Source organism: Oryzias latipes, chromosome 8 (assembly GCF_002234675.1).
Source record: "Oryzias latipes chromosome 8, ASM223467v1".
Classification (NCBI taxonomy): Eukaryota; Metazoa; Chordata; class Actinopteri; order Beloniformes; family Adrianichthyidae; genus Oryzias; species Oryzias latipes.
The window spans coordinates 6,777,489-6,792,602 of record NC_019866.2 but is presented as its reverse complement, the minus strand read 5'-3'; the positions used below and the strand labels follow the sequence as shown (position 1 = coordinate 6,792,602).

At 39.7% G+C, this 15,114-nt stretch overlaps 2 protein-coding genes across 12 annotated transcripts in view; one reads left to right on the top strand and one right to left on the bottom strand.

Annotated features, from left to right (window-relative positions):
* srcin1 (SRC kinase signaling inhibitor 1) overlaps positions 1–15,106 on the top strand; it is a 112,750-nt gene extending 97,644 nt beyond the window's left edge. For 9 of the 10 annotated variants that reach the window (XM_023957431.1, XM_020705161.2, XM_020705163.2 and 6 more), the window contains 2 exons: positions 4,441–4,578; positions 9,349–15,106. In XM_023957431.1, coding sequence (XP_023813199.1) covers positions 4,441–4,578; positions 9,349–9,354 — 144 coding nt within the window. In that variant the 3' untranslated portion in view covers positions 9,355–15,106. The remainder of the gene's footprint in view (positions 1–4,440; positions 4,579–9,348) is intronic. The other variant, XM_020705160.2, reaches the window with a different exon arrangement.
* LOC111947739 lies at positions 1,950–3,171 on the bottom strand. Of its 2 annotated transcripts, XM_023957436.1 has the most exons (3): positions 2,583–3,022; positions 2,422–2,481; positions 2,024–2,133 (listed from the first exon to the last, which is right to left on the bottom strand). In XM_023957436.1, the coding sequence occupies exons 1-3, from the start codon at positions 2,995–2,997 to the stop codon at positions 2,078–2,080; spliced, it is 531 nt and encodes a 176-aa protein (XP_023813204.1). In that variant the 5' UTR covers positions 2,998–3,022; the 3' UTR covers positions 2,024–2,077. The 2 variants fall into 2 exon arrangements, with proteins under 2 accessions (XP_023813203.1, XP_023813204.1); XM_023957435.1 differs by having other exon boundaries at positions 1,950–2,133; positions 2,422–3,171.
* Positions 15,107–15,114: the final 8 nt, after the last annotated feature.

Below are 15,114 nucleotides of genomic sequence, written 5' to 3'. Positions count from 1 at the left end.
TTCGTTTTGGGCCTGTAGGACCCGGGTCTCAATGTCCCACGTGAGTTGACCAATAATACATGTGGGGGAAATAATGGGAGAGGGTTCCTGACTGTCACTGATGCTGGAGAGACGTGAAAGAGCATCAGGCTTTATATTCCTGCTGCCAGGCCTATAAGTAATAACGAAGGAAAAACGGTCAAAAAAAAAGGCACCAACGGGCCTGACGTGAATTTAAACGTTTGGCGGATCGGAGGTAAGCTAAGTTTTTATGATCCGTCCAAACGATAAATTGTTGAGCCGCACCCTCGAGCCAGTGGCGCCACTCCTCTAACGCGAGTTTTATAGCCAGAAGTTCTCGGTTACCCACGTCGTAATTACGCTCCGCAGCGGAGAGTTTGCGAGAGAAGAAGGCACAAGGTTTTAATTTGCCGGTCTCGCTCTCACGCTGGGAGAGAACCGCCCCGACCCCAGAGTCGGAGGCATCGACCTCGACTACGAACTGGCGAAGAGGGTCGGGCTGAATGAGGATGGGAGCCGAGGTGAATAAGGCCTTGAGCTTGTCGAAAGCAGCCTGAGCCTCCTGAGTCCAAATAAAGGGGAAATTAACCGAAGTGAGCTTAGTGAGGGGGGCAGCAATGCTGCTGTAGTTCCGGATAAACCGGCGGTAAAAATTGGCGAAACCGAGGAAACGTTGGAGCTGTTTTCTGGACTCAGGCGGTTCCCAATTAGCAACGGCAGAGACTTTAGCGGGATCAGGGCGGATGTTTCCTGCCTCTATTATAAACCCGAGGAAGGAGATGGTGGGAACATGGAATTCACATTTTTCAGCTTTAACAAAAAGCTGGTTCTCGAGTAAACGCTCGAGTACCTGCCGGACATGGTGGGTGTGTTGGGCCTGGTCACGGGAGTAAATGAGAATGTCGTCTAAGTATACAAAAACAAAACGGTTGAGGAAATCACGAAGCACATCATTTACGAGATGTTGAAAAATGGCGGGTGCGTTAGTGAGCCCGAAAGGCATTACTAAATACTCAAAGTGTCCGAGGGGGGTGTTAAACGCTGTCTTCCATTCATCCCCCTCCCTCATACGGACGAGATGATAGGCATTACGAAGGTCCAGTTTAGTAAAGACCCGAGCTTCTTGGACGGAGTCAAGGGCGGAACTGATTAGCGGGAGAGGATACTTATTTTTAACAGTGATCTGATTAAGCTCTCGAAAATCGATGCAGGGGCGTAAGGTTTTGTCTTTCTTTTGGACAAAAAAGAACCCAGCCCCGACAGGAGAGGAGGAGGGACGTATGTGTCCGGAAGCGAGAGCTTCATGGATGTATCTTTCCATTGCCTGCTTCTCAGGGCCTGATAAATTAAACAGACGACCCCTGGGAAGAGTAGCCCCTTTTAGAAGTTCTATGGAGCAGTCGTACGGTCTGTGAGGTGGTAAAGCGCCAGCCCTGGCCTTACTAAAAACCGTCTTAAGGTCGTGATAGCAGGACGGTACCTTGGAAAGGTCGATGACCTCCGGAGTAGGACAGTGACTTGTGGGAACTGAAGGAATGGCGGAGCGAAGGCAATTAGCCATACAGGCAGTACTCCAGTTGGTGATGTGCCGGTTAACCCAGTCAAACTGCGGGTTATGAGCGCACAGCCAGGGAAAACCTAGGATGACCGGAGATTGGGGGGATTGAGTGACATAAAACTGCATGAATTCATGATGGTTACCAGAAGAGATTAGTTGAACGGGCTTGGTGCGGTGGGTGATGTGAGTAAGGAGTTGGCCTCCTAGTCCAGCCGCCTTGACGGGATGTTCCAACGGTTCTGTAGGAAGATTGAGCTCAGAGACCAGATGGTTATCAATAAAACTCTGTTCGGAACCAGAATCAATGAGAGCCTTGCAAACATGGGTTCTTGAAAGGTTACATAGCTTGACAGGGATGTACAAAAAGGTGTTCTCAGTGGTGAGAGGAGGGTGACCCGCCCGCGGCCTGTCGTCTAGCGGGGGGTCTTGGCGTTTAAACGTAAGGTACACTGGTGAACGAGATGACCCGACTGTCCACAGTAAAAACAGGTACCTTCGTCTCTACGTCTCTGCCGCTCCTCAGGTGTAAGTTTGGAGTGTCCTATTTGCATAGGTTCCTCCGGGGGTCCTCTGACCTGTTCATGAGAAACGGGATGGAGAGATTCAGTGCTTGATGTCAGAGGCAGGAGTTTGACCACCGTTTTCTTTTGATAGTTGGGACGCTCAGCCTGGCGTTCTCGGAGGCGAACGTCAGACCGCAAGGCCGCGGTGACGAGCTCCTCAAAAGTCTTGGCTTCGGGCTGAGAACATAAATGATCCTTGATGGAGTCATTGAGAGATTGGTAAAACACCCCCTTAAGAGCGATGTCCGGCCAACCTGCCTCCACCGCCAGGATACGAAAGTCAATTAAATGGTCACTCACTGATCTGCTGCGTTGCCTGAGAGCTAGTAATCGGCGAGTAGCTTCTTCCTCCTTGCGGGGCTGGTCGAACACCAGACAAAACTCATTTATGAAACGCTCGAATGGGACCTGGTGTATGGGATTGGCAGTAAGAAAAGCCTGCGCCCATTGGAGCGCCTTACCCCTAAGAGAGTTCACGATGAGGGTTATTTTGCTTTGATCGGCGTGGTAATGTCGCGGAGCCTGCTGGAAAATTAGCCGACATTGTAGGAGGAAACCCCCGCATGCTTTGACGTCACCATGGAAGACCTCGGGTTGAAGCCGGATGTTTTCATTAGCTGCGTTAGCGATAGCGGGGCCCGGACTTCCGGTAGCGGAGAAGGAGGTGCTGGCTGCGGCGATGGAAGATTGCTGACCGGTAAGGTCCATTAGGGCATGAGATATTCCATCCAGCCGACGGAAAAGATCCTGCTGGACGGTGGCCATCTGGTTCAGTGATTCCGCTTGGCGTCCCAGAGCAATCCCCTGCTGCGTGACTGCGAAGCGGAGTCCTTCCGGGTCAGCTGGGTCTGGGCTATGGCCAGTCCGTTCTGTCATGGTCAAACACTATGGAGACCCAGTTGCTGGAACCCGGAAGAAACTCAGGAGACGAGGCAGAGTCAGAAGATTTAATCTGAGGGTGATGCGAGTCGTGGACGAGGAGGAATGTCAGGGACAACGTAGACAGCCTGTGACGAGGTGGAGCGCCGAGGACGGCGAGCACAGCTTGGAGCGAGTGGAGGCGCCGAGGACGGCGTAGACAGCCGGTGACGAGGAAGAACCAGCGGCACCCGTGGAGGAGCGGACCTGAAGGCGTAGAATAAGGCAAGGTAAGTACGTGGCTTAACTTGGCAAAACTGGACTTAACTAGAGACCAGGCGTAGGCACCGGAGAGAGTGTAACGGACTGGCGTAGTATGCTGGGATGGATCTCCTTAAGAAGGTCTGCTGGTGATGAGGTGATGAGGTGCAGCTGGTTCCAATGAGGAGCAGGGAGGAGGGAGGCAGCTGACGGCGGAACCGTGACAATTTTCCTTTCTTAGCTACTGTTAAAACTGTTTATTTTCATTCTTTCCTTCACAGCTTTTCAGTTCTACTTTATTTAGAACAAGCTTCAGAATATTTACTGTTAAAATTAATTGTGAATAAAATGTCACAGTCATTGTCTTGGCATTATTTGACAACATCTGTACAAGTGTGTTTTTTAAATGATGAAAGCTAGTGTTAATTTCTCCCAAATTTTCAACTTTTTTGTCAACTGAGATAAAGATTGGCGAGCTGCTGCCTCATTGAGGTTTCATGATAGCCCGCGGAGTATTCCCTCCTGCTCTGAACGGATCCTGCCTCTCAGGGCTTGGCGGCAGAACTTGACAGTCTCTGTCATTTTAAATTGCAGCTCTATGATAGGGAGCCAGGGAGCGTTTCCCGTGAGCATGGCTGAGGATTACAGAGTCTTCACGCGTTATTTCATCACTCCCAGTTCCGTCATTTGATCATTTCAGCATGACCCCTCTTCTTTGTGTCCAGCGTTTGCGGCCTAATAAATTCCCAGACAAGGACACTGCTATTAAGCCTAACTGCAGTTCAGTTTTAGGTTACACATCTGAAATGGGGTATTACCCACAAATTAGCATGCTTGATATATGTTTTAAACGCCTGAGGTTGGAGAGGCAGCCACCAGCTTCTCCACTTTGAAGTACCAGTTCTGACGATGAAATTGGAGCCAAGTAAAAATTGTTGGTTTTTCCTTTTAACAACAGTAGGCAGAAGAGAGACGGCACCATTGGAGGACAATTTAATCATTTCTTCATCATCAAACACAACGTTTCCTGCCTTGCGTTGAACCAAGCATCAGTTCTGAAAACACCTTTCTTTAATCCTGTAAATTTGTGTGAACCACAAAGTTTTAGGATGTATTGGTTTACTGGTTTTGCAAAATTGCGGCATGTAAAACATTCATCCCCATCTTTTCTTTGCTTTTCCATCTCTTTTTCACCTATAGGGAGGAAATAATGCCACCCCCGGTAAGGCCCCCCACCCCACAGCCACATCAAAACTGAAGCACCTGCAGCAGAACAGCACAGATAAGACTAAGAGCATCAAGAGAGAAGACTTCATGAAGACCCAGGGCCAGCATCAGGTACCAGTCTAACATTACTTCATTCCAAACTTTACGACTGCGTTTTTTTCCACTGCTGCTACAAATTAAACATTTTCTTTGGAAAACAGAAAGGAGGTGTTTGCAGATCTTCAAACAAATGTTTGAAGAATAAGGGAAAGAATGCTGGTCAGGAGGTGGAAAATAGGATTATTTATGAGGAAAAAATGCTTCAAAATAAATACATAAATAGACATCTGATTAGAATTCCTGTGAAGAACAACATAAAACTTTTTTTTTTCACTCTACCATCATTTATTTCACAAAACGTAAACCAAAAAAAAAGTTTTGTCCATGATTCTTTTAGTTATTTATCTACCTTTGTAAGCATTTGTACAGGTAACTGTGGAAAATTATAAATCTCTCACTATTCTCAATTAATTGTTGTTCTATAAACAAGACTTAAACAAGACTATCTTCTCCTGAAACTTTGCCAGGAAGTTTGACGTTTTTTTTTAATACATTTTCTTCTGCACATATATATTTTTTCTCATTACAATAGATTAAAACTTTATTGATCCTACAAAAAGAAAATGACCTTATTACCATATTCAACAAAACAATTAGATAATTAAGTGACAAATACACTTAAAATAATAATAACAATAATTATTGTCTAATATGAGGCATTGTAGAGTTTAATATAAATCAGATCCCTAAAATTTTATTCAGAAACTTTTAAATTCTTGATATTCTGTTGCAGAGAAAGGGTTATTTGACTTTTTTATTTTTTATTTTACATAAATTTGTTTTTTTGCAAATAATAAAAGCTGCACAGATGTGCTGTTGGGTTTGTTTAAATCTAAACAATCAAAATATAATGTTTTGGTATGTTTTTACACAAAAAAGAATAACCAACTTTTGATTACGTTACCTTAAATTCTTCTTCAAATAAAAAAAAATGTTGGTAAGGTCTTTACAAATTCAGTAAAAGTTTCAAATGGAAACATATGAAATGAGCAGAATGCACATAACCTGTCACGCCATGTTAAACATAAAAGTTCTTGACTGTAATTTTTGCATCTTTACCTTCACTGAATATTTTAAACCATGTGAATCAATTTGTCATACTATTTTTTTTTCCTTAAAGAAGCAACAACAGTGACTTTAGCTTGAGTTTATTTTGGCTGATGATTATGTAAAACATTGAGCTTTAAGTGCTATATAAGTATATGCCATTTACAATTTGCCAAAGATTATGAAATAAATCTGGTGGCTTATAATTAAAAGTTACAAATATTTAAACTCCTTATAAAGGTTTTTTGTTTACTTTGAAAATTTCACACAGGAAAATACAAAAAGAAAATGCTCAAAATGTTCATTTTGGAAATTTTTTGCAGTATCTGTCTCCAAATGAAATTGACATTCTGATAAATCTATCTCATAGTGATTGCCTTTTTTAATTAGATTTAGATTTAGTAGAGATTGAATCAACATTGAATCGATACTATTTCTAAAAATTTATTGACGGCTTTGAGAGATTGATAAAGATAATTGCTAAAGCTTGTAAGTGTGACAATGCTCAGAGGTCCTTTTTGCACAAAAAAGGTAAAAAATCAACGTAATCTAAATAATATGAAGCATGGATATGAACTTTCATAGCACACATACCTGTGTGATTTCAGTCTGTTTTGGAGAATGCAGAGAAATAAATGAATTTGGGGGAGATTTGGGAGACGTGGAAGTAATAAAGCTCTGCTCTCCTCAGACTAGAAGAAAATTGGGAAGAACTTGTTCAGTGCTGAGTAATAACTACCACTTGAATCACTTGCAATCACTGATCATTTAATATGAAGAAGGTTTTTTTTTTTTTTAAATCATAAAGTCCTTCAGGTTTTCTTTTCTTTACATCCCTCTTTTCCATTTCAATGGTTTCTGTACTCTGCAATTTACGCACACTGCCGGATGAGCCTTTTTAATCTGTCAGTTTTGTTCTGTCTATATTTGGATCCTGAGTGGATCCCAACACGCGTCTCACAGAAGAGAAAAAGCACTCTGTTGTTTTTAAATGGTGCTCACATGGCATAGTCTCTTTGTGGAAAAGCGCTTTGAAAGACTTGAATGCGTAAAAGTCCTTAGAGGGACAGCACGCCACTCAAAAGCAGAATGTCAGTGGAGGAAGTGGTTTAGCAGGCGACAGGCTACAAGTGCGCTCTGAATGAGAATAAAGGAGGGATCCAGCTGATAAAAAAAAAAAGAGAATAAACATTCGCTCATTCATTATCACCACTGTTATGTATCCAGACGTTTACGAGGGAAATAGAGGACAGAAGAAACCATAGGATAGATACAAAATTGTCAGATTCACAAACATTTCTTTCTGTTATGAATAAAGTTTGCTGCGGCTAAAAATTTCATAGAACTGAACTATCAATGGTGAGGAAGCAAAGTTTAAAGTTCAGTCTGTTGAAGGAGTAAAATCATTCATCATAATGTTTTTGAGTAATGATTCAGCAAACAAAACACTGCAAAAACAAAATCTAATGAAGTATTTCTGTGTAGTTTCTAGTTTAAACATCTGATATAAGACCTAACTAACATACTAGTTACTTTTCAGAAAAAAGGTAACAACATGCTGTGAGACTATAAATGTTGAATCTCTGTTGAGTCATTTGATCTTGAATCTCATTTTAAAGCAATACCTCTAATGAAACTACTTTTTTATTTATTTATTTTACTGTATTTAGCATTTGTAAGTTTTATTTAAAAATGGGGAGTCATCTTGTTTCAATAAACACACTTGTCTGATTTAGCTAAACTGGAAAGTTTAATTTAACTAGTATAAACTTAATATTTAAGCCAACTTTATCTTAAAATGTGTCATTCTACTCTTTAAATTAATATCGTCTAGACTCTAGAAATAATAATAGTTGGATTGTCACAGCAGGTTTCTAACAAATGTTTCCAATTAACAGAGTGATTTCCCTAAAAATAAGTTTTTGTGTTTCAAGACTTATTTTTGTCCTAAAAGGGCAGTACATCATAACTTATTTTAAGAAAATCTTACCAAGACAAATTCTACTAGTGTGTTTCCACATATTCACTTCAAACGTGGGAAAAACATTTTGGATTCTATTTTTGTTTTGAAAAGGACATTTTTTCCAGTGAACCTTCCAGAATATTTTTTTAAATATTTTTTTGATTTATATTATATTTGATTTTTATTGATTTACATACAGCTTTAAATTAAAGACTGTCTGCTCTTTAGTTGGTTTGTTTGCTTCTCTCAATCACAAGATTGTTTTGATTCAACATTTTTAACCTTTCCAGCTTAATTATATTTTATTTTTTTTTATTTTTCAATATGTATGTTCCTCCAGATAATCAAAAATTTTCAGTGTCTTTATTCTTTGTCCTAAGCTTTAGGTGAAAGCATATTTTATCCCACTCCTCTTTTAGTCTTATGTCCCTAAAAAAATCAAATATAAAAAAAAGCTGCCCTTTTGGCTCCCAGTGGTCTTTTAGACTGTTCTCTTAAGTTTTTCAGCCAAATTACAGTGACATTTCTGGGGCATTCAGAAGTGGGCTGAGGCAAACCCATCTAAGGAGTGTGTTGCTATGAGGACACCTAACACTTCCTCACCTACATTCCAGTGAAATAGATGCAAATATCTGTTTCTCACAACTTAAATTTAAAGATAAAAGGGAGCCACTGATTATGAACACATTGTGCATTCTAGCTGGATGTATAATTTAAATGCAAGTTTTTCTTTTTATTTGCTTTCCCCCCCCAAAATAGGCTTTTGGGAATTCTGTGACACAAGCTAAAACAAAAGACATTCCAACCCTTTCTATTATCTAAATCAAAATAACTGGGAACGCTTCCATGAGAATCCTTGAAATAAAGGGTGAAAAGGGAAAAAAAAGGATAGTTGAGAGCCAAAGCAGTATTTGAGTGTTTTGGGACGGATTAAGAAAAACGCGACAATCTGATGGTGTTGCTGATTTATGATTCATTTTCACTTTAGCCTCATAATTAGTACTTTTTATAGGCTGTCATTCAGTAGGCAGGTCTAAAAGTGAGTCCGCTCTCCCACACTCAGACTAGAATAACTGTGACAAGAGGTTTAGGAAAAGTTTTTAATAAGGAGCAACCCCTAGGAGGAGGTGACATGGAGCACCAGCTCCGAAACTGGTCTGGACTCCTGCTCTCCTCTATCTAAGTTACTGCACAAAGCATCAACTCATACAACTTTCAGAGCCAGAACAAGCTTTTGTAGCCTTTCTAGGAATGTAAAAAAGATGACAGAGTTTTTGTCTAACAATCTTCTCAGTCTGGTTTTACTTTGTTTCAGCTCCCCTCTGCAATTACAAAATTTTAGGTTTTCCCAGATGTTTGCCTTGCTTCATTCTGTCAAAACAGCGCCATCTTCTGACTAATTCCAACATTACCAGAATGTATCAAGGTGTGGCTCCATGTTCATCTGATTGTTTCCTTTACCAATGAATGAACATCTTTAAACAAGTGTCAAAGGGAAGAAAGTCAGCAGTAGAACCAGCAGCTGACATCTTTCACGCAGGGGTATCAGTACTGGTGTTTATGTGTAGCCTGTTTCACGGCGTGCATCACACATGCTGATATCAGCCTGAATAACGGTCTCCTGTCTTTGTCTCTTGTTTTGTCCTCCCCTCCCATCCCAAACTATATGTTTCCTCTGACACTTGTTCCTGCGGCGCTACCTTCCCTACCCTGCGTGAACTCCTGAATCCCACCTCCTGGCTTCCCCGTCTATCGTACCTGTGACCCTGCAGCAGTGAGCGACCCTCACCCGGGTCACTTTGGCCTCCTTCTCCTCTTGTTCACCTGACCACAGAGATGCTGCCCTCTTTACTTCCCCATCACCAGTGTTTCCTTCAGATTTCATCCAAAACCCACTCTGTTCATGAATGACGGCTGGAAAGGTACAAACATGCCTGCACAGGCATGTCTGAGTGTCACTGACAGATACTAAAGGGAGCCACAACCAATTTTTTATACCTTTAATTTTTCATGATTTCCCACTTTGACCCCTTAAGACTTCATCTTTCTGCACTCCTCCTCCACCTCCCTCCTGTCTCCTATTTCCTTGCTCTATTTGAAGGCCTTAGGGACCAGCACAACTGGCATCATTGAGACATATATGCCTGGTTTCAAAGCGGGCCTTTTTTCAAGCGTGCCCTCTCCTACAACACGGCGGAAGCGCTCCCAAGAAGGGGATTTGCCCTCCCTGACAGTCTCCACAAGCCAAGCGAAAGCCCTCCTGGCAAGCCTGTCTGCGTCCGGTCTGAGCACAGAGGCCTTGCTCCTTTCGTCCGCCTTACACCGGCGCCGCCTGCTACGCGAGCAGCAAGCTTCATCCCTGTCCAGCAGCCAATCATCTTCCACTAGCACCCCTACAACGTCCTTGTCTCCATCCTCTCCAAATTTTCCATGTTCTTTTACTTTTTCCTCCGGGGTTGTCAAGTCCAGCCAACAAAGTCTTGACACCTCGTTTCTCAGCAACTTCAAGGACAGTAAAAGTGGGAATTTGTACCTCAACCATGACCGGGAGGAGAACGAGGACACAGGAGAAAGCAACTAAAGCATCAAAGATACAGCGACAACATCCAAAATCCTCCTTCACTTTTATAAGTCTTTCTTTTCCAGCTTTTTAAGATTTTGCTCCCGAAAGTAAACTCACTTAAGTTTTACTTTTTTGGAAAAGATTCTTACTCTGATCTGGTTCCACAGTTCCACTGCAGTTCTCCCACGCAGTCATACTGCCAGTTTCCCAGAGAGAGAGAGCACACAAGCAGGCCTCCCCTCCCACTGGCTGTCTGCTCTAAGCTGCTAGGTTGGATGTATTCTCACGCTCATTTCAACAGTGATCATAGAAAATAGATTCTGCAACAATTACCAAATTAGACTAGTAGTTCTACATGTTTATGGTAAAGTTGCTCTTACATGTCTGACACTACGTGAATCTGTTGGGAGATTAAGGTGATGATTGTAGGTAATACTTGTTTAAAGGGGGCCTGTGTCTGAATTTTGATTTGATGCTATCATTTCCCTTCTGTTTGTACACCGTTTCATATTTCTCAGAACCTCCTCTAATTTTATTAGAAAAGAATATCTCCAGGTATAAATAGGAGCCGTTATAATTTTTACAAAAAAGCATCAATAAATCCACATAGACTGAAACATTATATTTCTATTTAACAGAGATAAAAAGGTACAGAAACACAAACAAAAGGGAAAAAATGCATTTCATATTGCATTTGATTGTTTTATTTTTCCTGTACGAGTGTATTAACTTGTTCTTTACGACAATCAAGATGTGTCCACTGTAGCACCGTCCATGTCACTCCGGCCTTTTACCGCCTATTTCCATTCCAAAGATTTAAGCACACAAAGTAACACAAAAACACACACATGCAGTAAAGCCAAGCACACTACACTAACTTTTCTCTAAGTCATATCTGCTGCACCACGGTTAATCAATGCCAAACTGACCAAAACATTTTACCTTGTATGTCTGAAGGTGTGTGTGTGTGTGTGTGTGTCTGTGTTCAACCTGTCTTTTTAAGATCAAACTTTATCTGCTGCAAAAAAAAGCTCCCAGAGCTTTTAGTTGTTTGCACATTATCTTTCACAATGTTAGCTGATGACGCTCCATTGGTGTTTCCAAGATATAGCAAATTAATTCGCACATTTCTAAATATATGAAATGTCCTCCCGGGTTTATGTGAGATAAATAGAAAAGGTTAAAAGGAAGCACAATGTTGTCTAAAATAAGGGGAAACAATTATTTTTTTATTTCAAAATTTGAAACTAATTTAGCCAGCGAGCTGTAAAACAATTCAGATCTATAACATGATCTTCTGGCATTTTTCTAAAGGTGGCAGACATTAATAAAAGCAAATTCTGCTTAAATTTATATTTTGGAGTATATAAATCAGGAGCAGACGGAAAAAAAGCAGCGTGGAAAAGAGCTTATTGGTTATGTCGAAAACAAAAAAGAAAGCTTTCTGCTCTGAGCTCCCAGCAGCAACAGGAAGAGGAAAGTTGGGCGGGGTTGCTCTGCTATTCCCACCCACAATTCAGAAGTAAATCAGTAAGGAACTCCTGCCGCTCTAAAGAAACTATGTCTAAGAAAACACAGTGGGATAAACATAATTAAAAGACCACTGGGAACAATTTGAAAATAGATCAAAAGATGTTTGGAATGGGTCTTTGAAGTATGAAGAGACTGAAATGCAGGCCAGGGTATAAACAAACAATAGATACTCCAGCATACTATTTAAGAGAAGTTGAATATTTAGGACTAAATAGTATCTTTATATTTTAAGAATATAAAGGGTAGAAAAATGACTATTAAAGTATTTAAATTATATATATACCACAGACTACAAAGTTTGGAAAAAAAATACTTTTTTCTCTTCAGCAGAAGTTTTTGCACAGAAAGGATTGAATTAAAATCCACATTTAAAGAATGTACAAACCTGCTATTGTGAGTCAGAGAACATATTTTAAGAAATTTGTACATAAATAAATAGATTCTAAAGTACAACTGTAATAAAAAATAACTCCAAGCAACAAAAATCTGGAATGAATTCAATATTAAGACAACACTGGACCGTGTGTATTTTATTTTTAAATCGATAAACACTTTTAGGTCTCGAAGCAGCATTATACTTTCAGATTCCTTCAAGTTGATGCCCATTTAGGAAAAAAAGCTCTTTTTTAATTTTTGTGTAACACTTCCTAACATGTAACATCAGACATCCATTGTGCAGCACTGCAGATCTTTTCACTTCTTTTGTAATATTGAGCACAACAGGAAGTAAAAACAAGAAAGGATAAAGTTGATATTCCTCGTTTACAGAAACCTCCCTGACAGGAAATATGAAAAAATAAGTAAATGATTTGAGCTTTTTTACCATTTCACACACTCTACTGCTGTTTTTGAAAAGCAGAGATTTGATGAATCTGGTTAAATGATGAGCAACTGTTCTGTTAACACTTACATAAGTTGTTTGTTATTGCTTGCATTCATGAAATATTCATTAATGGGGACCTTTCGATGTGCCTCTGTGACAGCAGCTCTGACTAAACTCCATCACCTATCCTGTCAGTGAATCCTTCTCTGTTCTGGAGCTGCATGTTGTCGGGGCCTGCCTCCAGGCTGCAGATTAGTAGGTTAAAGGAACAGCCAAAGTGATTCTTCTCCCCAGAGTATCGATGTTAAATCCATTTTTGTGTCTTTGACATTAAAACATGCACAGAGGTTTTTGTCAGAGTGGGCAGCATCAGCAGAGGGGATTAATTTGATGACGTGAGTTGGAAGCCTCCTTTTCTAAGCTTTAACCCCCTCCCTGTCTCCATCAAGAGTGTTTGTGATGTAAGACACTCAGAGAGATTAGAGCGCCAGTCTGACAGCCAAAGCAACTGACTTTGCAGCCGTTTCTTTCCTTTCTCTTTGATGCGTGTCCTTTCCAAAGAAGGAATCACTTTTTCTGAGGAGCCTCAAATATTAACAGTTTGTGCAATATCTGTAGGTAGTTTGTTCCACACCTGCCTGTATGTCTCCAAGGACCTGTTACCCCACTTTTCCCTGTGCCTGTAAGAAATTAATCACTGGAAATATTATTTTAAAATATATAGATCTGCAACACTTACAGAAAAGTTACCTTTCCAAGCAATTCCATAGTTGCGTTTCAATTAACTGAAATCCCAGAAATATATTGTTTTTACTCCTAAAATTAGAATTCTTCAAGATAAATTTGCTGTGTCTGGTGAGCATTGCAGGGAAATTATGCACACTATAGTTTTTCCTGCGGTCAGCCTTGACAGATTTGGCCTCAAGACCTTTTTTGTTTTCACTTTTGCTTTTCCTCAGACGAGTGTTAGCAGGCTGTGATTTCAACACGGCGGTGGTTTCCTGCATGTTAAACACGTTCAGTGGACGCCTCTGGCAATCAGAAAAACCACTCATACAAACTTGAAACTACTTATAAATATAAATATATAAATATATCTAAGTGAGATGTTTGTGTATGATACCATAATTGTGAGAAGAAGAAAAAAAGAATTAATGTATATTTAGGCCTAGATTAAAGTATATACTGTAAAATTTCATCATCTCCTCTGTTTTATATATTAGTAATCATTTTTGTACAGATTTTTTCTTTTTTAACTCATTGAAAAAAAGATATTACATTTCACACTAAGATTATTTATTTCAATGCAGAACATTTTTATATTTGTTTAAAATCTCTGTATAGATTACTGTTAGCTTCTGTAATATAATCTTTTGGAATTCTAAGATTTTCTTTATGACCACTGTGTTAGAGTTTATGTACATTTCGATCTTTAGAACTTTAAATAGCGTGTACAGCTCCCTCTGTGAAGTTTAATTTTTGGCTATAAGCGGTTGTGTCTAGGGGCGTCTTTTTTTTTCTTTTTGTCCCTAAAAACATTCTGTTTTTGTAAATCAGGTGGTATTATTTAACTAGAGATTGTCAAAAAAAGGCAATATTATAATAACAACTGTGAAATGAGAACAAAGGCTTCTTGCTGAAGCTTTTTTCTGTAACAAAATTGAGTTGGATGGCTTTCATTTTACAGCAATGTCATGTTTGACATGTGGATGGGATTTGTGTGGAGGCAGCATTTACAGCACTGCTGCAGTTTGTTGCTTTAAGTAGCAGGTTGCTGGGAAACATGCAAAAGTCACTAAAATGGTTTATTAAAAAAAAGGGAATTATGTGATGTATGTTTTTTTTCTCCAACCATTTACTGTTTTTGTTTTATATGCATTCTATAGTATGTATATGAGATTTTTACATGAATGTGTGGATGTTGGCATCAAAAAGAGAAAAACAAAAATGACTTGTAAATAGAATAAGTCATTCCTAGCGAGTCTGACAAATTGTTATGTCCAAAAGAAAACGTTTTATTTAATAAAGTATGACAATGGGTGCAAAAGTATATTCAAAACCATGCATGTATAGTCTCAAGCAAACGCACGGTACAGTTAACTAAAATTATTGTCTACATGTTTTCTCAGAAATATGAGAAAGGAATTAGATAGAGAGCTGGTTCAATGTTAAAGGTTTACAAAGATACAAATGACATTATTTTGGTATCTGTGACAGGCATGTTCAGTTTTACTGTGAAGTTATGTGATGATGACGATGATGATGGTGAGAGTGGCTGAGAGTCTTGAACGTCAAGAAGGCAAAATATATGAACGCAAGTCAACCGAGAATTAACTAGTGAAGGCGTACACTTCTTTCCATGGAGTGATTCTCCCATTTGTAGAGTAGTGTGAAATAAGAATAAAAATACAGAAAATAGATCTAAGATATAATGAAATATAAATCTAAGCTCCTACTGAAATGGGAGATATTAATTTATCAGTGTGGATGCCATGACATTTTGTGAGAAATGTGTTTTCTTTCTGTGAAAAGACAGCAGGTAAATGCACCTGCGCTCTTTTGTACATAATTTGCTGTGGTTGTGTGTCCAATAAAGGTCAGCTCTCTTGTACAGTCTGA